The 26,623-nt window shown below is 42.1% G+C and overlaps 1 protein-coding gene across 5 annotated transcripts in view; it reads right to left on the bottom strand.

Moving 5' to 3' along the window:
* The window catches only part of GPATCH8 (G-patch domain containing 8), a 76,123-nt gene that overhangs the window by 27,131 nt on the left and 22,369 nt on the right, over positions 1 to 26,623 (bottom strand). For 3 of the 5 annotated variants that reach the window (XM_058676659.1, XM_058676660.1, XM_058676661.1), the window contains 3 exons: positions 26,319 to 26,391; positions 1,108 to 1,175; positions 432 to 518 (listed from right to left, as the gene is read on the bottom strand). In XM_058676659.1, the coding sequence (XP_058532642.1) occupies positions 432 to 518; positions 1,108 to 1,175; positions 26,319 to 26,391 (228 nt within the window). Of the gene's footprint in view, positions 1 to 431; positions 519 to 1,107; positions 1,176 to 3,187; positions 3,233 to 26,318; positions 26,392 to 26,623 lie in introns of all 5 variants that reach the window. The other 2 variants (XM_058676662.1, XM_058676663.1) reach the window with 2 other exon arrangements.

Raw genomic sequence — 26,623 nt, 5'->3', positions numbered from 1 at the left:
TAAGACAAACCTTGCTTTAAAATTGAATTTAAATGATAATGAACAAAAAAAGTTCTTAAAAAATTTTTTTTCAAAAAAATACTTCATGTTTTAAAAAAAACAAAAAAAGGAAAACTTATCAATTGGCACCACACTCTAACAGCCTCTTAAGCGACCAATTTTTTCTGGTACTACGACTTGACTGTAGCAGGAGGCACTGGGTTTCCAATGGACTTTTCAGCACATTTATAAGGTAGTTATTAATATCTCTACATTTTGTACAGAGGCAAGATATAGAAAAGGAATAGAAATCGGAAACTTACTACGAACCACACAAAAGTTTAAGCCAACACTAACAGGAACAGAGTTCCTCTTTCCCACCAGGCAGTCTATCTCCTCTGTACTCTGCACACCGCCCCCAGCAAGGCTAAGCACCAAGGCTGAGCTGGTACCTTGTACTTCTGCCTCAGCTCCTCTGTGTCTTCCTTCTCTACTTCTAGGACACGCCGTCGCTCAGTAGCATCTTCGGCATAATCAAGCTGGACAAAAAATGCTACGGTTAGTCTTCATTCCTAAAGCATCCAAGATCAGTTACCAGAAAAGTCACTGCAAAACCACAGTATCGCTCAGAAACAAAGAAACAATAAAAACAGTCTTGCTCAGCTACTTCTTGTTTTATTATCACTTGCAGAGAAAACAGCACACAAAATAGTTCATTCCTCCATATTGGCAGTTCCTTATAGGCCATCTGTTGATAACAGATTTTAATACTCACTGCCAAAAAACTGATAATAAATGGAGAAAGTATTTTAGGGCATAAAATGTAGGTATCACAGGTGATCCCCACATATACTGTTTAAGGGCAAACCTTTAACCACAGCAAATATTTTAACATTGCTGATTGAAACCAGCATCAGTGAAACCGAGACATTACCCACAGCCCATATGCCGTAAAGGTAGCAATAATTGAGAATTTTTTGTATATTCTTAACTATCCAAGGAAAAACATTCAAGCTTCATGTGATCTGATAAATATTCCTGCATTTTATTTTCTTGCACTGACATATCAATTTGGAATTAGTATTAATTTTTAATATCCCACAAAATAGACAAACGAGACCAACCTACCTCCATTTCCATACGACCCATGCCCATGACATCATACTTGACGACAATTGGGATGGGATCTGTCCTCCCTGTAACAGGAACACAGAATCAAGGTAAATGCAAAGCCAACCCAACACCTCACTTTACACATGGGTTTGGGTGGTTAGAGATCTTGCCTTGGAGTGCAGAGACCAGAAAGCTACAGTGAACCAAACACAAGTCATTCTCACAGCTTACACCAGAACCTTATGTTTCTAGTCAAAACCCAACTGATCTAATTCTTTGACCTTCCATTTGGGGATAATTGCAGATTATTACAGCAAAGCTAAGTAAATAAATGATGCAAAGCACTTCTAAACAATGGAACCATGAGGTTTGCAAAGAAAAACTTCAGAAGTTTTTTTCTTAAAAAAAAAAAAAGATTCCCCAATTAACTTCCCACCATGAATTACTTTGTTCTCGGATAACCTCCCACATATACTTTAAAAATGGTAATAAATCTCAACTGCCATGTTTAAATAGAAAAACATTTTCAAGCATGATATAGTAAAATTGTATAATTACAACTCCAAGTGCTTAGTTTTTTTTGGGGGGAGGAAGTGTTTTCAAAAGCTGTTTACAATTAAATGGGGTTGTGAAAATTTTACATAGAAAGCAACAGTTATGTGCCCTCAGGGACAAAGGATACTCTGAAGTCCCATTCCTGGAGTGACTGCCTTAAATGGTAAGCTGTGAAAAGGACTAGTTGCGAAGAAAATTGACTTTAAACTATTGATCTATGCTGGAGATTTTTTAAATAAATGTATATTTAATCCACTCATAACCAGCCAAACAAAGCAAAATGGGGCAGACAAGCACTTTACTACCACAGCTGTTTTACATCACAACGGGCGCTGTTTATTGTGATGTAAGCCCACTGAAAAGAGGACTTACCTTATCCGTTGTACACCTTTAGTGAAAAAACACAATGTTTACTTCCCTCAACATTTTCACTCAGGCTGGTATAAACAATAGTTTTTGTTTTTATTGTTGTTATAATACACACACATATATATTATACCTTTGGGCTAAAAATTAAGTTTTTGTCAAGCTAAATTTGAAGTTAAAAAAAAATTTTTAAAGCAAATGTCACAATCATGACAGTTTTAGTACCATGGAAGAATGAAGGAATCATTTTCCAAGAGAGCAGCAACCACTGCATCCACAGTTGCTCTCCATTTGTTGGGATTAAGGTTTTGCTTTTAAAACACAATGAAAAATTCAAAAGTTTACCTTATCACCAACATCTCATTGCCTTTTTCAACAATAGAGATAACTGGAAATTATTATCCAGACAAAAAAAAAACCTGTTTAAGTAAAAAAGAACATCTTATGTTAGAAAAAAATATAACCCCTCAAGAATACAGCCTTCTTTTAATACTATCAAAGACTGCCTGTAAAACAAAATGAAAGCACATTACTACCTTATGCCCAATGGTATAATAAATAAGCAGTGACTGCAATCTTTAGCAAAAGGACCAAATTAAAGACAGGTTATAAAAATGACTTCCTAGGTGCAATATCACTTTCATAACGTCTCAGTCAGGGATTTACTGGTAAAAAACAAATGGTCCAATAAAAATTGAGACACATCAAAAGAATTTATTTTGGTTCTTTTTTGGATCTGGCAGAATTTGTTTTACAAGAATCAATAAAGTTTTGGCACAAATTCATTACCTCTGTAAACCCCTGTTTGTAAACTCTGCATTAGTACTTTTGCCTTCTAAGGCAGTCAAAGTTTGTTTCAACTTATTTATAATAAATTGCAGTAGCAAGTGCTAGTGCCCATAACATTGGGGGGGAGGGGAATCAAGTTTTGACAATATTAGAATTTAATGCTGTAACTGATTTTTTTTTTTTTTTGGCAGTTCTAACACAAACAGAAACATCCCTTCTTAACATTACCCTTTAATGAACAAGGATCAGACAAGTTGCGTAAGGAAAGGAAAGGAAAATGAAAAAGACCAAGCAGAAGGATGAAGGCTACGACAGAGAAAGGAAGCCTAACATATTGGTGCACTGATGACAAAAGGAGTAATTCAGTCTGAAAATTAAAAATTACCACTGCTAAGTTTACCATCACCACAACAAGTCCAGGATCATAACGCTGTAAAAAAGAAACACCATTTGTTAGGCAGCAACCGTCAGGGTGGGAAACAGGCCTTCTAAGAGGCAGACAGGATGGGGTCAAGTAACAATTGGGCTTTGTCCCTCCCCCAACTTCAGCTGAGGGCAGAGGAAGGACATTTTGTGCCACAGCAGCTGTTTTCAAACTGATCACCACCAGGCTGTGAAATTGTTGTACTGCTACTTGAGAACAGGAGTAAACTCCTCTTCCATAATGCAGGGGTGGTTGCGGATGTAAATTAGTTTAAAGGGGGAGAACCAGCTGTAACTTCCAATCTTTCATTAAACCTTCTTCTCAATAAGTCAGTACTCAGGGCCAAGGTGGGATTTTCCCTCAAATCACCTCAAAGACACAAGCAGATCAACTGGACAGAGATCAAGTCGTTTGCTTCATTAAAAAATAGTTAAGAGGGGGAGGAGTGGGGGGAATCACAGTGCCTATAAAACCGTGTCACATAATGCAATGTAATCAATAAAAAAAATTATTTAAAAAAATAGTTAAGGGAAAGATCTTAAGATCTCCAAAGAAGTAATATTTAAGAGGCTTGGAAAATAACCTTAAAACATCAGTGCCTATACTTTGTACATTTGAGTTCTGTCATGAGTGCAGAAAGTGCTATGTGGACCTCCTTACAATTTTGTTTCTGTTAAAGAAAAGGTTCCAGGCCCAAGAGCATCTATCCTGATACACACAACAAAGTCAACTTTTTAAGGAGCACTCCAGAGAAAAAGCCACTTACAATGAGGCATTCAAGAGTTAATTCACGGAAAAATAAACAGTGACATTTCTGCCTGGGCTAAGTAATGATATCTTAACTTTATTAATCAAACCACAAAACAAGACAAAAATCCAAGTGTGTAAAGATATCAAACAATACATAGGAGAGGCTACATTAAAAGAAAAAAATCCCCTTAATCTATTCATTTGCTCTGGATGATAAATCTCATTGTACAAAGTAACAATGTAATGACTTACTTTTCTTTACAAGATTTATTTTATTTTTACTGGAAAGTCAGATATAGAGAGGAGGAGAGACAGACAGAAAGATCTTCCGTCCGATGATTCATTCCCCAAATGAGCACAACGGCCGGTGCTATGCCGATCCAAAGCCAGGAGCCAGGAACTTCTTCCAGGTTTCCCACGCGGGTGCAGAGTCCCAAAGCTTTGGGCCATCCTCGACTGCTTTCCCAGGCCACAAGCAGGGAGCTGGATGGGAAGTGGATGGAAGTGGATCCCATATGGGATCCTGGCGCGTGCAAGATGAGGACTTTAGCAGCTAGGCCACTATGCCGGGCCCAATGTGATGACTTTTAATAAAGCAAATAGCAACAGAGTGTCAGCTAATACAAACAAGCTTTCTCCAAAAAACTCAATTTCTTTAAAAAAAATAAAATGAGCTAAATCCAAGTACCTTACTTCTTGATTTATTGTAAGGAGGGAAAAATACTATTTAAAATCTGCTTAATTACTAAGAGTATCTTAAAGAAAGATTTATTTATTTTTATTGCAAAGTCAGATATATAGAGAGGAGGAGAGACAGAGAGGAAGATCTTCCGCCCAACGATTCACTCCCCAAGTAACTGCCAACGGCTGTAGCTGTGCTACAGCCAGGAGTCTCTTCCAGGCCTCCCACATGGGTGCAGGATCCCAAGACTTTGGGCTGTCCTTAATGCGTCCTCCCCACCCCGCCCCCAGGCCACAAGCAGGGAGTTGGATGGGAAGCTGGGTGGCCAGGATTAGAACCAGCACCCATATGGGATCCTGGTGCGTTGAAAGTTCAAAGAGAGGATTTTTCACCACTAGGCCACCCCGCAGGACCCCTAAGGCCCCTAAGATCATTTCTGTTATTTAAATTCACTCCAAAGGAGGTACCTTCAACCAGAGCACTACTCTCCTTAAAAAAAAATTTTCCTGGGGCCAAAATCATGACTTAACAGGTTAATCTTTCCCTGCAGATGCCAGAACCACTTGTGGAGCCCATTCAAGTTCCAGATGCTCCACTTGTGATCCAGCTCCTGGCTTGTGGCTTGGAAAAGCAGTGGAAGATAACCCAGGTCCTTGGGCCCTGGCACCCATGTGGGAGACCTGGATGAAGTTCTTGGCGCCTAGCTTTGGATCACCTCACCTCTGGCTGTTGCAGTAATTTGGGGAAGTGAAACAGCAGATGGAAGATATTTCTCTTTGTAAATCTGTCTTTCAAATAAAAATGATTAATATTCGGAGAAAAAAAGTCTTCCTTCACCAAATATAAACACAGTGGCTGTATCAGGCCAACTGGAGAAGAGAAAGAAGAAAGAATACACAACAAATCGACAATGTGCCATATTGGTGGAAAACGCTGATATTTGTATTTTCTAAATCAAAATCTTAAGTGATATTCCAATAATCAATTTGAACTTTACTGTATTTTAAAAGATAGTTTTCCTTCTAAAGACATTTCTAACTGCTTTTACAAGGGCAACAGCCTAACCTCCCACCTTCAAACACATATGGGCCACAGCCCAAATGCTTGGCACCCTGCATCTGCATGAAGGCCTGGAAGAGGCTCCTGGCTTCAAATCGCTCGGCTCTGGCCTCTCCTCTATGGCCATTTGGAAACTGAAGGCAGATGAAAAATCTCTCTCTCTCTCTCCTTCTGTGTGAATCTGTCTTCCCAGTTTAAAAAAAAAAAAAAAAAAAAAATCTTGGCCCAGCATGGTGACCTAGCAGCTGAAGGCTTTGCCTTGAATGTACCTGGATCCCATATGGGCTGATTCTAATCCCAGCAGCTCCCATGGGAGCTTCCCATCCAGCTCCCTGCTTGTGGCCTGGGAAAGCAGATGAGGACGGCCCAAAGCCTTGGGACCCTGCACCCACATGGGAGACCTGAAAGAAGTTCTCGGCTCCTGCACAGTTCTGGCCGTTGCGGACACTTGGGGAGTGAATCACTGGACAAAAGATCATCCTCCATCTCTTCTCCTCTCTGTATATCTTTCTAATAAAAATACACAAATCTTAAAAAAAAATTGAAATGCTCTTACATAAATACATATCTTCTTAAGGTGAAGGTATATGACTTATAACTGAAGAGACAAAAGGTCAAATATGTAAGTCCATTGAACACTTACAGCCATCCAACTCAGAAGGAGCCTTCCAGAATACGTTTTGTTCAATGTTAAGGATATATTAGCTTATAAAATGACTCAAATACTGCATTGTAGAGAAAAGCTTCTTTTATTTAGAAAAAAGTGTGTTTATGAGGCCAGTGTTGTAGTGTAGCCTCTTCAGTCACTGTCTGCGATGCTAGCATGCCACACAGTCACCGGTTGAGTACTCCACTGACAATCCAGCTCCCTGCTCATGGCTTGGGAAAACAGTGGAAGGAAGATGACACAAGTACGTGGGCTCCTGCCACCTATTTGGGAGATCCATCAGTTCCTGGCTCCTGGGGTCAGCCTGGTACAGTCTGTGCTGTTGCAACCAACTCTCCCTATAACTCTGACTTTAAAACAAGTAAATAAGAGTTGGAAGAAAGCTTCTAGCAAGCTGCCAGATGATAAGTGCCCTCCATCCCCTAGAATTCATTTCTGTGGAAGTCACGGTTTTACTCAGATACATGTTGAAAACACTAGTGGCTAAAGTCCTCACTTTGCATGCACTGGCATCCCATGAGGGTACTGGTGCATATCCCAGCTGCTCCACTTTCCATCCAGCTCCCTGCTTGTGGTCTGGGAAAGCAATGGAGCATGGCCTGAAGCCTTGCGACTCTGCACTCATGTGGGAGACCTGGAAGAAGATCCTGGCTCCTGGCTTCGGATTGGCTCAGGTCCAGCCGTTGCAGCCACTTGGGGAGTGAACCAACGGATCTTTCTCTGTCTCTCCTTCTCTAAATCTTTCCAATACAAACAAATAAGTCTCTCAAATAATATGTTATAAATGAAAGGAGCTGGCAATGTGGCAGAGCAGGTAAAGCAGTTGCCTGCAATGTTGTCATCCAATATGGATGCTGGTCCAAGACTGGCTAGCTCTACTTTTGATCCAGTTCTCTGCTAATGTGACTGGGAAAGCAGCAGGAAATGACCAAAGGGTCTGGGCCTTGCACCTGTGTGGGTGTACAGTGAGCCTCCATAGGAAGCTCCTGACTCTTGGCTTTGGCCTGGCCCAGGCCTGGTCATGAGAACATTTGGGGAGTGAACCAGTGATGGAAAACCTCTTTCTCTGCCTATTCATTTCTCTGTGTAACTTCAAAATAAACAAATAAATCTTTTTATAAAATCAGAAATGAAATTACAGCAGATTGGAATATCAACAGATGTACACCACCATTTATCTCTAAGTCTCTTCCTCTTACAGACATCCACTCAACACAGATATTTTTATGGGAATTGGACACCCAGCAGCAATGGGGAGTCAGGGGAAGGAAGAGAGGTGGCAGCAAGCAACTAGCCTAAGGGTCCAGACGGTTAAGATGCTCACATCAGTGTATCGGGGGTTTGAGTCTTAGCTCTGGCTCCAATAACTGGGCTCAAATAACTGGGTTCCTGCAACCCACATGGGAGACGTGAGGAGATTTAAGTTCCTTGTCTTTGGCTTCAGCCCAATCCAGCCCAGGGATTTTCTGTACATCAGAAGTGAACCAGCAAATGGGAACTCTAGCTTTTTTTTTTTTTTAACCAGATTTATAGAGAGAAGGAAAGACAAAGATCTTCCATCCACTGGTTCACTACCCAACACTCTCCAAGTGGTCACAACGATCAGAACTGAGCCATTAAGAAGCCAGGAACCATGGAATTCTTCTGGTCTTGCACAGGGGAGCAGGTTCCGAAAGCTTTGGGCCATCATCCACAGCTTTCCTAGGTCATAAGCATGGAGATGGATGGGAAGTGGAATAACTGGGACACATGTGAGATCCTGGCACATTCAAGGTGAGGATTTAGACAGCCATCGTGCTGGGCCCAGTTCTCTTTCTTTCTAGTTGTTATACACATTCTGTGTGTCTTTCTAATAAACAAACACATTTTCTAAGTCTCATGCTCTATAAATTATCTATAATTAGGTAAAATAATCTTATGAACTTCATGTATAAAACAGGGACAAAACATTTGCAGTGCTAATATATAATCAGTTCAAAAAACTTAAAAATGAATTCATTTTAAAGATTGACCCTATTTAGAATATAAGTATACAAAAGCCATCAAAAGTCAAAAAATTCACTTATGTAAGACCTAAACTAATAAATGCCAAAGAATCTGCCCTGACATTTTTGAAAACTATCTCTTTCTTACTTTAAGCAACCCATGTATGTCATGTCAAGAGTAAGACAAAGGCTGGCACTATGGCATAATAGATTAAGCCTCTGTCTGTAATGCCAGCATCCCATATGGATGGCAGCTTGTGTCCTGGATTCTCCACTTCTATCCAGCTCCCTGCTAATACTACTACTACTAGGAAAGCAACAGAAGATAGTTCAATTACTTGGGCCCTGTACACACATAGGAGATCCAAAGGAAGCTTCTGGCTTCTGCCGCACCTACAACTACTGCAGCGATATGGGCAGCGAACCAGTAGATCGGAAGATCTCTGGGTATATCTTCTCTCTGTTTCTATAATTCTGCCTTTAAAATAAAAACAAAAAATCTTAAAAAAAAAAAAAAATGACAACCCCAGAGGGAGGGTATCTGGCATACTTGTTTGCTTTGGATGCTCACACAGAATGTCAAAGAATGCCTATTTCAAGCCCTGGCTCTTCTGATTTCAGCTTCCTGCTAATGCACACACTGAAAGGCAGGAGCGGACAGTTCAAGTACTTGGGTTCCTGTCACACCCAAGGGAATTCTGGATAGAACTGTTAGCTCCTGACTGTGGCCTGGACAAGCCTTTAGCACTGCAGGCATTTGGGAAGCCAACTAGTAAGCTGGGAGTTCTCTTTTGTCTTATTTTTTTTTTTCATTTGAAAAAGATGATGGACCTAGATATGGCCTATTAGCTAAATCCTTGCCTTGCACACACCGGGATCCCATAGGGGCACCAGTTTGTGCCTTAGCTGCTCCACTTCCCATCCAGCTTCCTGCTTGTGGCCTGGGAAAACAGTAGAAGACGGCCCAAAGCCTTGGGAACCTGTATGGTAGAGCTGAAAGAAGCTCCTGGTTCCTGGTTTCAGACGGGCTCAGCTCTGGCTATTGCAGCCATTTAAGAAGTAAACCAGGAAACAGATCTGTCTCTATCTCTTCTCTGTAAATCTATCCAATAAAAATACACCTTAAAAAAAAGGTTTATGACAAAATTAGGAAAGTCACTCTGCTTTACAAAAGTTCTGTTAGTGTATTTAAAAATCATTTCCTTTCCGGGCCCAGCATAGTGGCCTAGCAGCTAAAGTCCTCGCCTTGAAAGCCCCGGGATCCATATGGGCGCCGGTTCTAATCCCGGTAGCTCCATTTCCCATCCAGCTCCCTGCTTGTGGCCTGGGAAGGCAGTCGAGGACGGCCCAAGGATTTGGGACACTGCACCCGTGTGGGAGACCCAGAAGAGGTTCCAGGTTCCCAGCATCGGATCGACGCACACTGGCCGTTGCAGTCACTTGGGGAGTGAATCATCGGACGGAAGATCTTCCTCTCTGTCTCTCCTCCTCTCTGTATATCTGACTTTGTAATAAAATAAATAAATCTTTAAAAAAAAATCATTTCCTTTCTTAGAACACTGACTACATAGAAGTTTCAGAAACAATAAAAAAAATGGTACATTTCCAAAGGTTTCACTTTCAAAATAATTAAATTTGGCATCAGATAATTTTTTGGGATGGGTATTTGGCCGAGCAGTTAAGAAGTCCATGTGCTATATCAGCCTGCCCCTGGTTCAATTCCTGGCTCCAGCTTCTGACTCCAGCTACCTGATAATGCAGACCCTGGGAGGCAGCCGTGGTGTGATGGATCAGGTAAATCGGTTCTGCCACTCTGTGGGAGACCCAGGTTGATAACTGAATGCTTTATTTTTTCTTTTTAAAGATATTATTTATTTTTATTGGCAAGTCAGATATACAGAGAGGAGGAGAGACAAAGAGTAAGGTCTTCAGGCCGATGGTTCACTCTCCAAGTGGCCGCAACAGCTGGAGCTGATTGAATCTCGAGCCAGGAGCTATTCTTGGTCTCCCATGCGGGTGCAGGGTCCCAAAGTCTTGGGCTGTCCTCAACTGTTGTCCTAGGCCACAAGCAGAGAGCTGGATGGGAAGCAGGGCTGCCAGGATTAGAACTGGCGACCATATGGGATCTGGGGCGCGTGCAAGGCAAGGACTTTAACCACTATGCTATCGCTCCAGGCCCGATAACTGAATGCTTTCTTAAGAGTTGTGGTCTCTTCCTACTGCTTCAGCTTTCTATAATTCCACTGAGAACATTTTACTGTTTCAGTATCACTATAAGCCGTAAAGACTTCCCAGCTTTACCAAAACTGTTCTTCCTTTGCTTTACACAGTAACCTCTACTTTTTTTTTTTAAAGATTTACTTATCTTTTCTAAGGTAGGTACAGAAAGAAGGAAAGGTAAATCTTCTATTAACTAGTCTACTCCCCACATGGTCAGCAATAGCTGGTTAGGCTACCCTGAAGGCAGGAGCCAGAAGCTTTATTGGGTCTTACATGAGTTTAGCAGGGATCCAATAATTTGGGCCACTGTTTTCCCAGATGTATCAGCAGGGAGCTAGATAGAAGATGGAATAGCTGGGACTCAATCTGTACTTATATGGGATGCCAGTATCCATGAGATATCAATCTAATAGACATGGCTTAATTTGCTATGGCACTGTGCCAGTCCTTCTCTCTCCCAGTTTTATTTTTCCCCCCACTGCCTCCAATCCCCTCTCCCTGTTTTTAAATCAATTTCTTTCTTCCTTTTTTTTTTTTTTAAGATTTATTTTATTTTTATTGGAAAGGCAGATATACAGAGAGGAGGAGAGACAAAGAGTAAGGTCTTCTGGCCGATGGTTCACTCCCCAAGTGACTGCAACAGCTGGTGCTGTGCCAATCCGAAGCCAGCAGCCAGGAACTTCCTCCAGGTCTTCCACGTAAGTGCAGCGTCCCAAGGCTTTGGGCTGTCCTCGACTGCTTTCCCAGGCTACAAGCAAGGATCATGGTGCGTTCAAGGTGAGAACTTTAGCGGCTAGACTATCTTGCTGGCCCTAAATCAATTTTTTTCTACACTTTTCTGAGTAGTCCCTAAAAAAGACTGGGCTACCCAAACCCAATTTTCCAGAGAAAAAATACCTAAACTCATGAGTGACTCCTTACAATCAGAATTTTAATCTCAATTTCAGCAGCCTAACCTGCAAAATGAAGATATTCTGCCCATTTTCAGAACTTGCAGAGACAAAATAAATAACAAATGAAAAATGTTATGGAAGTTATAAGTCCCTATGTAGAATGCTCTTAAACTCTAACAGAGCCATCTCAAAGCTTTATAAAATTAAAACCTTAGCTTTATTTCCAATTTTGAAAATACACACCATTATAAAAGTAACTATAAATTTAGCAGTCTGAGTAAAACAGAGTAAATCAGCCTTATTCAACTATTTATTATTTCATTATTACTATTACCTACAAGAAGAAATAGCATATCTTTGTGTATGCCACACAGGAAAGATATTAATTCATCATTATCTGCCAAATTTTAAGAATTGAAATCCATGTAAATTTTATTGGTAAATTCAGAAAACCAAAACAGGTAGGAATTACTTCTAAAAATCTCCTTTGTGAGGTGGCATTTTGGTGCAATGGGTTAGGGTGCCAACTCTGATACCAGGATCCCATATGGTCATGAGTGCCAGTTCAAACCTCGACTGTTAAACTTCCAATCCAGCCCCCTAATGTGCATGGAAAAGGAGAATAACGTGGTCTAATTACTCGGAGACCTGCTCCCACCTGAGAAACTTGGGAGAGTTCCTGGCTTCTGGCTTTGGCCTGGCGTAGTCCTGGCACTGTGGCAATTAGGGGAGCAAACTAGTGGACAGATCTTACTCTCCTGTTCTCTTAACTCTGCCTTTCAAATGAACTGATTTTCAAAAACTCTCTTTCCTTTTGGCATCTCTGCTAAAAGTCTGGACACTGCAAATCATCCCTAGTTTTCATAAACCATCTTTAGATATCTCTTTTTCTAGTCCTAAAGTTCTTATGGTTCCACATGGCTTTGAATATACATGTGTCGCAACTTAACTTTTTCTTAGGATTTATTTATTTATATTGGAAAGGCAGACCAGATTTACAGAGAGAAAGATAGCCAGAGAGAAAGATCTTCCATTTGCCAATTCACTCCTCCAAATGGCCACAATCGCCAGAGTTGAGCTGATTCAAAGGCAGGAGCCCCTTCCAGGTCTCCCACATGGGATGCAGACTCCCATGGCCCTGGCCCATCCTTTACCTTCCTAGGTCACAAGCAGGGAACTGGAAGGGAAGTGGAGCAGCTGGGATCCAAACCTACATATGCCAGGCAAGGACCTTAGACACTAGGCTACTGCACTGTGCCCTTTTATTCATTTTAAAGACAGAGAGGAAGAGAGGAGAGAAAAGGCGGAGGGTAAGAGGAACAGGGAGAGAAAGGGAAGGAAGGAAGATGGGAGAAAGTGAGAGAGGGAGCAGGAGACAGGGAGAAAAGGGAAAAGAACGAAACGAAGGGAAGTGGAAGACGGAGAGAAACGAAGAGAGGGAGTGAGGCAGAAGCAGAGAGAAAACTCTCATCTGCTGGTTAACTCCACAAAAGCCCACAACACCAAGGACTGGGCCAAGCTGAAGCCAGGCAACCAAGAACTCAATCCGGCTCTCCCACGTGGACAGGCAGGGATATAACTACTAGAGCCATCATCTGCTGCCTTTGACAGTGTGAATAAGAAGCTGGGATCTGGTATGAAGCCAGACCTCAATCACAGGCACTGCAACGCGAGATGAGCTGGGAGCGCAATTTGAGTTCATAGCATGGATGGTAGGAACTGAATCTTCTGTCTCATCAACCTTCAGTAATGGGACAATAAAATTGCAAACTGCAGCCTGACGTCATAGCGTAGAGTTAAAGTCCTCACATTGGCCCGGCGGCATGGCCTAGCAGCTAAGGTCCTCGCTTTGAATGTGCCGGGATCCCATATGGGTGCCAGTTCTAATCCCGGCAGCCCTGCTTCCCATCCAGCTACCTGCTTGTGGCCTGGGAAAAATTAAATTAAATTAAAAAAAAAAGTCTTAAAAAAAAAAAGTACAAACTGAAGCCAGGCACTGAAAACAGGTACTCCAATATGAGATGCAACATAATTTTTTAAGTTTTAAAGATTTATTTTATTTACTTGAAAGGCAGTGTTACAGATAAATCTATCTTTCATCTGCTGGTTCACTCCCCAAATGGCTGAAACAGCTGGGACTGAACAAACTTAAGACAGGAGCCAGAAGCTTTATCCAGTCTTTTTCTTTCTTGTTTTAAAGATTTACTTCAACTGAACTTGAACTATGGTTATGCAACAAGGTGGAGGAATCCACCATGGTGGGAGGGTTTGGGGAGGGGTGGGGAGAATCCAAGTACCTATGAAACTGTGTCACATAATACAATGTAATTAATGAATTAATAATAAATTAAAAAAAAGATTTACTTATTTTTATTGGAAAGTCAGATATACGGAGAGGAGAGACAGAGAGGAAGATGTTCTGTCTGATATTTAACTGCCAAAGCAGCCTGCAACGGCCAGAACGGTGCTTATCCGAAGCCAGGAGTCACGAACTTCTTACAGTCTCCCACACAGGTGCAGGATCCCTAGGCTTTGGGCCGTCCTCGACTGCTTTCCCAGGCCACAAGCAGGGAGCTGGATGGGAAGTGGAGCTGCCGGGATTAGAACCGCCACCCATATGGGATCCCAGCACGTTCAAGATGAGAACTTCAGCTCCTTGGCTATGCATCAGCAAGCTTTATTTAGTCTTCTATGTGGGTTCAGCAGCTGAAGCACTTGGGTCATTTTCCAATGCTTTTCCCAGACATGCTGGCAGAAAGCTGTATTGGAAGTAGGGCAGCTGGGACTCAAATCAGTGCCCATATGAGATTCAATGTTATAAGCAGCTACTTAACCCATTACTTTATAATGCCAGGATACAACATCTTAACTACTGGGCCAAATGTCCCCTAAAGCCTCAAATCTACTCATGAAGCAATAACCTACAGGTCAAATGTTATTTTTGCTAATTACAGTATCTTTTTCTTAACTGACTGGGCTACAGTACCAGCCCCTATCCATTGAAATCAATGTGGCCACACTAGGCCTTGGCATCCAATGGTGTGCATGAGGACCAGGCCTGTGGCAGGCTGGGCTGGTGCTGCACCTATCGATTCCTGTGAAAGATATAACTGGGGTCAGAAATGATCAGGCAGTTGCATCCAAAGGAATATGTGTTGGCTGGGCCAGGTGATGAACCAACTGTGACTCTGCAATAGGATGTACACAAGAGTCAAATCTGAGGTCATTCAGGATGAGGACCTTTGGGAACTCCCCAACTAGACTGCTGGACTCAAATCCTGGCCACAGGGAAAGTCACAGGATGTGGGTTTTGACCGTGGGATGCATGCACTGGAACTGAGCCTCCTCAGTTACTGATTCCTGTGCAGTGCACAACAGGGCCAGACACACATGGGGGATAAGACGGCAAGCTCATTCATCTAGGCCAGCAGAGGATGTCAAATGCCTCATCAAAGGATGGAAAGCAGAATAGTTTAGACCACTCACGTGGCCAGGCTTTGCAGCCAGTGTCTGGGTCTGAGGATGCACTGAAGTGGACTTGGTCAGCTAACAGACCTGGGAGATTTTTCTCAACCCTGGTGCAATCAAGCTGACAACGTGTCATAACTATCAAATCACTCAACTTGGAACATTCTTCTCTACATCAGGGTCTGCAAGTGTCATCAAACGACTGTCCCCTGATCCCTGGGTGCTGATGCAGTTTGACAGCAAGGAGAATCCCTTTTCTTTTCACACCAGCAGAGCAAAAAAAAAAAAGTACTGAAATGTGTGTCCCTCCATATTTCACTGTACCTCAATTTTACCCATCCTAACTGCAGGACCAGATAGGCATGCATTGCTCTAAATTATGTAAACAATATTAAAAATAAAATTAAAACAACAACAAAAGAAACTGGCAGATCAATGTTACAGCATAGCAGGCCTCCACATGCATGGCACACCATATGAGCACTGGTTCATGTCCAAGCTGCTTCACTTCCCATCCAGCTGCCTGCCTATACCTTAGGAAAGCAGTGGAGGACAGCTCAAGTCATGGGCCCCTGCACCTGAAGAAGCATCTTGCTCATAGCTCTGGATTGATTAGTTCCGGTCTTTCTGGCCATTTGGGCAGTGAATTAGCAAATGGAAGATCTTTTTCTATTTCTCCAATAAATAAATAAATAAATCTAGGAAAGGAAAGAAAAGGAGAGAGGGGGAGGGGAGTGGCAGGAGGAAAGTGGAGGGGTGGAGAAGGGAAAGGAAGGGAAGCAAAGGGAGAGAAGGAAAGATCTGGCTCAGCATTAAGATGCTGTGTGGGATACCAGCATCCCATCTGAGTGTTTCGGTTTGAGTTCCAGCTCTGCTCCAGATTCCAGCTTGCTGCTAATGCATACCCCAGGAGGCAGCAGGTAGTGGCTCAAATGTTTAGACCTCTGCCAGTCAACATGGGAGACCAAGACACGCTTCCTGGCTGCTGGCTTACATTTGACCCAGTCATGGTTATTACAGGAGTGAAGAGTGTTTTTTTTTTTTTAAATGACACCTGCTATTCATAACTATATAAAGACTTTAAGTCTTGTTCAGCCAGTAGGGAGCGTGAGCCAATACCACTGCTTACTACTCTAGCTCTGTGTCTAACCAACCCTCTCTAGGAAGGCACACTTTATCACTTAGAAGCTACATATTTCCTATCCACACTTTATCTGCTCTTTTTGTTCACAGGCAGCGTTTTCCAAAAGAAGGAAAAACTGTCAGGGCAGGAGCATAGGTTTCAAATTCAGGGTTATACCTGTAGGACAGACTTAGTAGCCGTATGAGATTTCTGAAATGGTTGCACTTTATAAAATCAACATTCTAATCTCTTCTCATTAGAGAGCATTTATATTCTAGATGAATATTTGGCATTTGTAATGTTTCCCAAGAGTACTCTTGTTAAAAGTTTAGACAGCATTGTGATGTTTAAAGATGGTGGAATATGATTTTTTAAAAGATGTATGTAAGTATGTATATACGTATTTGAAAGGACAGAGTGACAGAGAAAGGAACAAACGGGGCCCGGTGGAAGGAACAAACGGGACCCAGTGGCGTGGTGGCCTAGTGGCTAAAGTCCTCGCCTTGAAAGCCCCGGGATCCCATATGGGCGCCGGTTCTGATCCCGGCAGCAACACTTCCCATCCAGCTCCCTGCTTGTGGCCCGGGAAAGCAGTTGAGGACGGCCCAATGCATTGGGACCCTGCACCCGCGCGGGAGACCCGGAAGAGGTTCCTGGTTCCCGGCATCGGATCGGCATAGCACCAGCCTTTGCGGCTCATTTGGGGAGTGAATCATCAGACAGAAGATCTTCCTCTCTGTCTCTCCTCCTCTCTGTATATCTGACTTTGTAATAAAAATAAATAAATCTTATAAAAAAAAAAGAAACAAACAAACGGTATGAGGAAAAAGAGATTTTCCACTCTTTGGCTCACTCCTACAAGAAAGTTGCAACAACCAGGTCTGGCCCAAGTCACAGATAGCAGCCAGGGATGTTATCCTGGTCTGCAACATGCATGCCAGGGACCCAAGTTCTAAGGCTATCATCCACTGCCTTCCCAGATGCACTCACTGGAATCTGGAGTGGAGGCAGGCCAATAGGGACTCAAAACTGGCACTGCAGTATGCGGCTCTAACAGCAGTTAGGCTGAAGTGTCAAAATATCATCCTCAGGACGAATTCATAGGAAGTTAGTGAAATTTTGGGCCCCCGTTCTAATCCCGGCAGCTCCACTTCCCATCCAGCTCTCTGCTTGTGACCTGGGAAAGCAGCCCACAGCCTCAGGACCCTGTACCCTCATGGCAGACCCAGAAGCTCCTGGCTTCGGATTGGCACAGCTCTGGCCGTTGCGGCTGCTTTGGGAGTGAATCATTGGATGGAAGATCATCCTCTCTGTCTCTCCTCTTCTCTGTGTATCTGACTTTCTAATAAAAATAAAATAAATTGAAAAAAAAAGTTAGTACATTTTTAAAATTACAATTCTAATTTAACAATAAAATCTAAATTTCTACACTACATGAAAAGATTTATGTATTTACTTATTTGAAAGAAGGAGTTACTGACAAAGAGAGATCTCCTATCTGCTGGTTCAATCCCTAAAGGTTCCACAGGAGCTAGAACTCTATTCAGGTCTCCCATAGGTGTCCAAATAGCTAGGATATCTTCTACTGTTTTCTCAGGAGCAAGAGCAGAGAGCTGGATAGAAGCCCAGAGCAGTCAAGACTTGGACCAGCACTCATGTGGAAAATTGGCACCACAGGCAGTGGCTTAACCTGAGCCACAATGCCGGGTATAGAAAATGTTAACCAACATGCTACCTATTTCTATTTTCTTTCAAGTAATTCAAGCCTAATTTTCCTTCAGTTCTAAAATGTAGAATAAACATTCTTGGGACTCATCTATAACAGACCACTCTGTTAGAATAAGTATTTTTCAGGGCTTAGCACAGCAGCCTAACAGCTGAAGTCCTTGCCTTGAACACACTGGTTCTATTCCCGGCAGCTCCCTGCCTGTGGCCTGGGAAATCAGTAGAGGACGGTCTAAAAGCCTTGGGACCCTGCACCCACATGGGAGACCTGGAAGAAGCTCCTGGCTTCAATTAGCTCAGCTCTGGCCGTAGCGGTCACGTGGGCTTGAACCAGCGGGTGGAAGCTCTTCCTTTCTGTATCTCCTCCTCTCTGTATATCTGACTTTCCAATAAAAATAAATAAATCTTAAAAAAAAAAGAAAGAAAAAAGCACTCTTCACTCTGTTTCTCCAAGAGAATATGCTTTGTATGAAAACAATTATTTCCTGTATTTTTTTGAGCAGTAATACAAGTACACGGAATGAAATTCAAAACGACTATAAATTCAACTCAATTTCCCCTCACAGAATCTGCCTGTAAAAGAATTGTTCTCTGCATCCTCAAGCAATCATAAATATCCAAGCACACAATTCTTTTACATCACAGAATGTATTTTTTTTAAAGATTTATTTATTTTTATAAGAAAGGCAGATTTTACAGAGAAGGAGAGACAAAGATCTTCCATCTGCTGATTCACTCCCCAAGTGACCATAACGCTAACAGCTGAGCTGTTCTGAGGCCAGGAGTCAGAAGCTTCTTTGGGGTCTCCTAACCAGGTGCAGGGTCCCGTAGGCCTTGGGCTATCTCTGCTGCCTTCCCTGGCAACAAGCAGGGAGCTGGATGAGAAGTGGAGCAGTCAGGACATGAACTGGCGTCCATGCAAGACGTCAGTGTTTGCAGGGAGGAGGATCAGCCAATTGAGCCACTGCAGCGGGCCCAGAATTTATTTTTTTAATGCTCCACACTAGAATGCTGTTTTAGAGGCTTTGTGGCATACGGGTTAGATCACTCTCTGCAACAATCCTGGCATCCCATAAGAGCTCTAATTTGAGCCCCAGTTGTTCCTCTTCTGTTCCAGCTCCTGATAATGGGGCCAGGAAAGCAGTAGGAGATGTTTCAATGCTTGGGTCCCTTCCACCCATGTGGAAGACCAACAAGTTTCAGCCTCCTGGCTTTGCTGTCATCCAGCCCCAACCGTTGTTATCATCTGTGGAATGAAGCTGTGTATAGATGATCTCTCTCTCTCTGCCTTTGAAACAAATAAATCTCTTTCAAAAATGTTGTTTTAATACTTTACTAAAAATAATCTCTCTCAAAAAACCACTTTGGTAATGATTTCCACATTGAAAAAGCTTATTTTTGAGGGAGGCATGGGCTGCAGAAATTTAGTCAATTGGGGATGCTCTCGTCCCATTTTGGAGTACCTGATTCAATTCCTGTCTTCTCCCATACACATCCTGGGTGCCAGCAGATGACAAACTGAGTCTTGGGTCCCCTGACACTGATGGAAAACAAATTGAATTCCAAGTTCCTATCAGCCTGGCCCAGCTAGGATAAGTAAATCAGCAGACAAGGGTATTACGTTAAAATGTACGTAAAAATCTTAAAAACCAGTTCAGGCTATTTCTATATATTTAAGATTATCTGGGCCAAGCATAGTAGCCTAGTGGCTAAAGTCCTTACCTTGTACGTGCTGGGATCCCATATGGGCGCCGGATCAAATCCCGGCAGCTCCACTTCCCATCCAGCTCCCTGCTTGTGGCCTGGGAAAGCAGTAGAGGATAGGCCAAAGCCTTGGGACCCTGCACCCATGTGGGAGACACTGAAGAAGCTCTGGCTCCTGGCTCTGACCATTGTGGTCACTTTGGGAGTGAATCATCAGACAGAAGATCTTCCTCTCTGTCTCTCCTCCTCTCTGCATATCTGCCTTTCCAATGAAAATAAATAAATCTTAAAAAAAATTGTTCCAGCTGCTCCACTTACAATTCAGCTCCCTAGTAATGTGCCTGGAAAAACAGTGGAAGATGGACCCGGCGGCATGGCCTAGTGGCTAAAGTCCTCGCCTTGAACCCCCCAGGATCCCATATGGGCGCCGGTTCTAATCCCAGTAGCTCCACTTCCCATCAAGCTCCCTGCTTGTGGCCTGGGAAAGCAGTCGAGAACGGCCCAATGCAGTGGGACCCTGCACCCACGTGGGAGACCCGGAGGAGGCTCCTGGTTCCTGGCTTCGGATAGGCGCGCACAGGCCCATTGCAGCTCACTTGGGGAGTGAAATATCAGACAGAAGATCTTCCTCTCTGTCTCTCCTCCTCTCTGTATATCTGACTTTGTAATAAAATAAATAAATCTTTACAAAACAAAAAACAAAAAAAAACAGTGGAAGATGACTTGTGCTTACATGCCGTACCCATATGGGAGACCAGGAAGAAGCTCCCAGCTTCTGGGGCTGGACCAGCCCTGCTCTGATATTTTTTTTGTATTCTTGCAGGCATTGGGAATGGCCAGTAAAGACCCCTCTCTCTATGACTGCCTTTTAAATAAGTAAAAAAAAAAAAAAGTGTGAACGTTGTTATGATTTATTTCATTTTGGGCCCGGTGGCGTGGCCTAGCAGCTAAAGTTCTCACCTTGAACGCCCCGGGATCCCATATGGGCGCCAGTTCTGATCCCGGCAGCTCCACTTCCCATCAAGCTCCCTGCTTGTGGCCTGGGAAAGCAGTTGAGGACGGCCCAATGCATTGGGACCCTGCACCTGCGTGGGAGACCTGGAAGAGGTTCCTGGTTCCCGGCTTCAGATCGGCGCAGCATCAGCCCGTTGCGGCTCATTTGGGGAGTGAATCATCAGACGGAAGATCTTCCTCTCTGTCTCTCCTCCTCTGTGTATATCTGGCTGTAATAAAATGAATAAATCTTTAAAAAAAAAAAAAAGATTTATTTTATTTTTACTTAAAAGGCAGATTTTATGGAGAGTCACAGAGGTATTCCACACATATGCCTCCAAAGCCAAGAACCAGGAGCTTCTTGAGGGTCTCCCAGGTATGTATAGGAGCCCAAGCACTTGGGCCATCCTCTACTGCCTTCCTAGGTCATGACAGAGAGCTGGATCCGAAATGAAGCAGCTGGAACAGGAACCAGTACTCATATGGAATGCCACCAGCACTGCAGGATGGAGAGGATTAACAAGCTGTGCAACCATCCAGACCTGCAAATAAATGTTGAAAAATTATACTGGAAACAAAAATACACACACAACCCAGAGAAAAAGCTTTCTTATTCAAAGATTATTTTTTAAAGATTTATTTGGGGGCCAGTGTGATGGCTTACTAGCTAATCCTTTTACTGCAACTGCAAGTGCCAGCATCGCATATGGGCAGTAGTTTGTGTCCCAGCTGCTCCACTTCCCATCCACCTCCATGATTATAGTCTGGAAAAGCAGTGCATGTTGGTTCAAAGCTTTGGGATCCCACTCTGGAAGACACAGAAGAAGATCCTGACTCCTGACTTTGGATCGGCTCAGCTCTGGCTGTTGTGGCCACTTGGGGAGTGAGCCACCTGAGGGATGATATCTCATTTCTCCTTCTCTCTCTCTGTAATTCTGCCTTTTAAATAAAAATAAATGAATCTTTAAGAAGATCTATCTTTTCTTCTCTCTGTAAAATCTGACTTTCCAAGAAAAATACATAAATGTTTAATTAACAAATTGACTCTCAAGTAGAGAAGGAATACAGTTAGTGAAATACACACTGAAATTATGAATGATTTGCTCTCAAATACATGTAACATAAAGCACAAATCCTGGAGCATGACATCTAGCACATATAAATTATATTGTCCAATATTGTTAATTCTGGAAAACAGAGTTACGAACTAGAAGCTTACAATATTTCTTTTTTAGAACATTTAGGATTCTGATTAAAAGCTAAAGGATAATCTGTAAATATCTAAATTTGTACTATACAATAGGGGTATTAGTAACAAAACATAAGTTACTTTGCATTTTTATAAAATGACTTTATTAACACGAACTTACTCTGTCCTCTTAAGCACACTGTGAAAATGGGCAAAGATTTTCATTCCCATTGTTGCTGAAGAAAGTAACTCAGAGGGCCTGGTGGCGTGGCCTAGCAGCTAAAGTCCTTGCCTTGAACACACCGGGATCCCATATGGGTGGCGGTTCTAATCCTGGCAGCTCCACTTCCCATCCAGCTCCCTGCTTGTGGCCTGGGAAAGCAGTCAAGGACGACCCAATGCTTTGAGATCCTGCACCTGCGTGGGAGACCTGGAGGAGGTTTCTGGCTCCTGGCTGCAGATCGACACAGCACCGGCCGTTGCGCTCACTTGGGGAGTAAATCATCAGACGGAAGATCTTTCTATCTGTATCTCCTCCTCTCTGTATATCTCTTTGTAATAAAAATAAATAAATCTTGGGCCAGGCGGCGTGGCCTAGCGGCTGGGGTCCTCACCTTGAAAGCCCCGGGATCTCATGTGGGAACCGGTTCTAATCCCGGCGGCTCCACTTCCTGTCCAGCTCCCTGCTTGTGGCCTGGGAAGGCGGTTGGGGACGGCCCAATGCATTGGGACACTGCACCCGCGTGGGAGACCTGGAAGAGGTTCCTGGTTCCCGGCTTCAGATCGGCGCGCATTGGCCCGTTGCGGCTCGCTTGGGGAGTGGGTCATCGGACGGGGGAATCTTCCTCTCTGTCTCTCCTCCTCTGTGTATATCTGGCTGCAATAAAATGAATAAATCTTAAAAAATAAATAAATAAATAAATAAATCTTAAAAAAAAAAACAGACTTATGGTGTGGTTCATGTGAATACTCCATAACACACAGGTTTATGTTTTTAATACATTATTTAGATCTTCCATCGCTGTTTCACTTCCTAAATAGCTACAATGGCCGGAGCTGAACTGATCCAAAGCCAGCAGCCAGAAGCTTCTTTCAGGTCTCCCACGTGGGCATGGGTCCCACGGCTTTGGGACATCCTCCACTGCTCTTCCAGGCCACTAGCAGGGAGCTAGATGGGAAATGGAGCAGCCAGAACACAAACTGGAATCCATCTGGGATCCGGCTGTTACGGCCACTTGGGGAGTGAACCAGCAGATGGAAGATCTTTCTGTCTTTTCTTATCTCTATATATTCTGCCTTTCCAATAATAATAAATAAATCTTCTTTAAAAGAGAAAAGAAATAAATCTTAAAAATAAACAAAAACTGGTTTTATACCACTGTAAAAAAGCAAAATGTGGGAGACTACCAGAAAAATCCTGTCTTGTCTACTCTATCCACATCTTATGCTCCTTTACAGCCAGTACAACACATCATCAACCGACTAAATATTTGCTGGTCGCCTGAACTTTTAGAAGGATGAGATATAAAATAAGATCAGATTCCATTCGTTTTTTTTAAGGGTTGAACTTTTGTTCATTATGGAAGAGCCAGCTAAGCCATCAAGCAGTTCTTAGACAACGCATCAAAGGACCATTTTTGGACTACACCTACTGACTGAACACACTCCAAAATAAAAAGTTATAGCTACATCCCATTACATTTGAAAGCTGTCAAAAGATTATAAAACAATTTCTGGAACTGAATTCAATCCAACTGCTGCAAAATACAGCTATGATTCTGTGTTGTTTCTTTCCAAATTAAACACATCTTTTGTCTCTGCAATAGTCACTGTTTATCTCTTACCAACAGAGCTTCCTTTGTGTTATTTGCCTCAGGTGATAATTTTTGGGTATCTTTCCTATAGATCTTTTAGTAGTAACAACCAGTTATCTGCCACATACCCTAAAAATTCCTTTCTAAACTGTCAAAATACTGCAATAAGTTCTAAGTGAGAATAAAAGGGGACTCCCACCAAAATTCAGGCATCAAGTAAACCCAGTTTACAAAATACAATTTTATATCTGGCCACAAATAACTTAATTTGTCAATAGGTCCTATTCTTTAATCTAAGCCTTGACAAGATACTCCCATAAGCAACAGCAGAATAAAAGTGCTGTGTAGAATCGAAATAATTTTAAAACTACCGATCTATCCCCCAAAAAACCTGATATCAAACAGTTAAAATTTTAGTAGATGGTCATATATAAGGTCTGTTATCCAGTTCTAAATACAAATAAAAGAACTAAATCTTGACAATAAACTAGTAAGTGCAAAGAACTTAGTAAGTTTGAACCTAGAAAAAGTATATGCAGCGACCAATCTATATGACACTGATGCGACACTATCACTTCCACTATTCCAAGAGGTGTTTCTTTAGTGGTTATTTATAGCAAAGGTTTGGTACACGGGGAAAAAAATCTCCCTCAATAGATCATAAATGTAGTTATGTACAATGTACCCAGGTGGGTGGATAAATCAGCACGATGCCTATACAGTAAAATCAGACACTAGAAATAAGGAGGCATTTATAAAATTTAACTTGGCTCTTAATATTGAAAACAGAGTAAGAGCTATTCTTTCCAAACAGTGGACAGAGGGGATCAGTCATTCAGAATAGACTTTCTACCAACAATATGAACTTACTTAAAATTACTAAAAAACGCAACAAAAAACTGGTTAAGATGGCAGACTTTGTGCAGTTTTAACCACAATTAGAAAGAAAAAAACTTAAAATGTGCTTCAAATTTCCCTTATACTTTTTAAATGAATAACAGATTTATGAATTACTGAATGCTTCCTATATGCCTACTACCATGGAAGTGGAGATAACCTAATTCTTCGTTTCAAGTAACTTTAAAGAAATTCTAACTGTTCTAAAAACAGAATAATAGTAATTTTGGATCATCCAAAGCAGGTGAGCATTTTATATCTATTTATTTTTGAACACATATAACACACATACTTTTTTTTTTCCTCTCTCTCCCTCCTTTCCACAGGTTTGTCGTACTTTTAAGTTTCTGATGCTTAGTATACAGTATTCTGGAATACACACAGATTTGTTAGCCTCCATGAAATACATCCTCCTTGCTTTAATAACAAAGAGCAATGTTCAACAATGCTCTGGGTCCTGGTGGAATAGTAAGATACATTGGAAACTGGTGGAAAAGAGCAAATCCAACCTTTGGACCTTATTCTAAACAATCACCTCCACTCAATTCATCCCAACACCTACAAATCTGGAAATCACTTGCTATGCTATGACATAAGAAGAAGACCTGACTCAGGTGCTAGTGCCTCACTGTCAGATTTTCAACTTCTACGGCCATGAGCTAAATAAATCTCTATTCTTTATCAAACTAGGGAAGGGGAGAAGACATCTCTATTTAATTCCTGATCATGCTATTCCTTCTGGATTCTTAAAGTTTCCTCGATATATGATGATTTTAATCCTAACAGTCTTTGTACTATTAGTGAAAGGTTCTTATACCACAACAGTAATCAAATCTATTTCCCTCCCATCCACCCCCAAATAGGTTAATGTTTAGTAACAAATACGTAATCAAAATATGCTTCTTGAGTATCTCCTACAGACCACAACTGAATACAATTTATAGAAGAATTTTAAACGAAAAGGTTTTATTTAGTGACTGTGAAATTCTACTTCATGACCTGTCTTCTTGTTCCTTTAACAACTTGAACTGTTGAGAGTCCTGCATTCAAATTATGACAATTCATTCTCACAATCCATAGAATTACTAGCCAATAGCAGCACACAGCTCCCCAAAGATCCCTGTACACAACGAATCCCTCCAGGAGCAGAGGTCAATGCACAATGCTTTCTCACTTTTAAAGTAGATGCACACTATATCTGTAAAGACACAGCAGCTCTTGAACCTGAGAACTAAAGTCAATGCAGCTGGCTGCCTTCCAACCAGCAGGAACTCAGAAGAAGAAACACCAACATTTCATTTTCAATAATTACTACTGTTAAAAGGAAGCAAAAATGCAATGGAAAACATCAAGTTACAGACTCTCTAGAGTCTGACAGGAACCTGAGAAATGGCCTCTCTGCTTGGAGCACCCGAGGAAGCTTCATGAGTCTCGATCACTACATATTCTGGTATTAGAGGAAAAGAGCTACGGCAATCATTAGCTGTCAGGGAGAATCTGGAAGGGCAAAAGTTAAACTCTGCGGTTGGATGGTTCTCTTAGTAATACTGAAGCCACAACCCAGCATCGCCAAACAGCACCAAGAAAGCCACCCTGGCACGGGGTGTTGCTCTCACTCCAGCCACCCACTGCCTCCACCAAAAACTGCACACAGTTCAGCCACACGCAGTACATCCGACCTACAATTTTAGTAACATAGCAGTTTACTCCTGCGAATTACTGGCAAATATCAAAGATCAACTGTTAAAATACAGCCATATGAAACAAACAAACAAACAAAAAAACCAGACTATTCTAGGAGTAGGGGAAAATGAGGAGGAAACACCAAACATTTTCTTAAAAAAGACAACACACAGGTTTTCAGGTACCAGATGAGCAGCAGAAGTGCTGCTCACTTTCTTCCAGTGATTTCTTGAAACTTACCCTGAAGTGATTTTCCCAATCCCTGGCCCAGCTTCCACCCATGTTTCTGGAGTAAGCGGTGTCCAATATTATCCTGACAGACAGAACAGAGAGACAAACCAAAAATATTCCAATAATATATTCTTCCCTTCCTAGTGACATTTAAACAGGTGATGAGCAAGAGGTCATTCTACATACATGCATGCAAAAAGGTGCTAATAATAGGGTAAATGTGCCCAATCAAAGGGACATCAGTGTAAAAAGAAATTCTGGCTGGTATTTTCTATGGGAAGGGTATAGGGTATGGGGTCTTTTCTGATGGTGTG

This window comes from Ochotona princeps, chromosome 17 (assembly GCF_030435755.1).
Source record: "Ochotona princeps isolate mOchPri1 chromosome 17, mOchPri1.hap1, whole genome shotgun sequence".
NCBI classification, from domain to species: Eukaryota; Metazoa; Chordata; class Mammalia; order Lagomorpha; family Ochotonidae; genus Ochotona; species Ochotona princeps.
The sequence above is the reverse complement of the archived record's forward strand: the minus strand, read 5'-3'. Positions and strand labels throughout refer to the sequence as shown.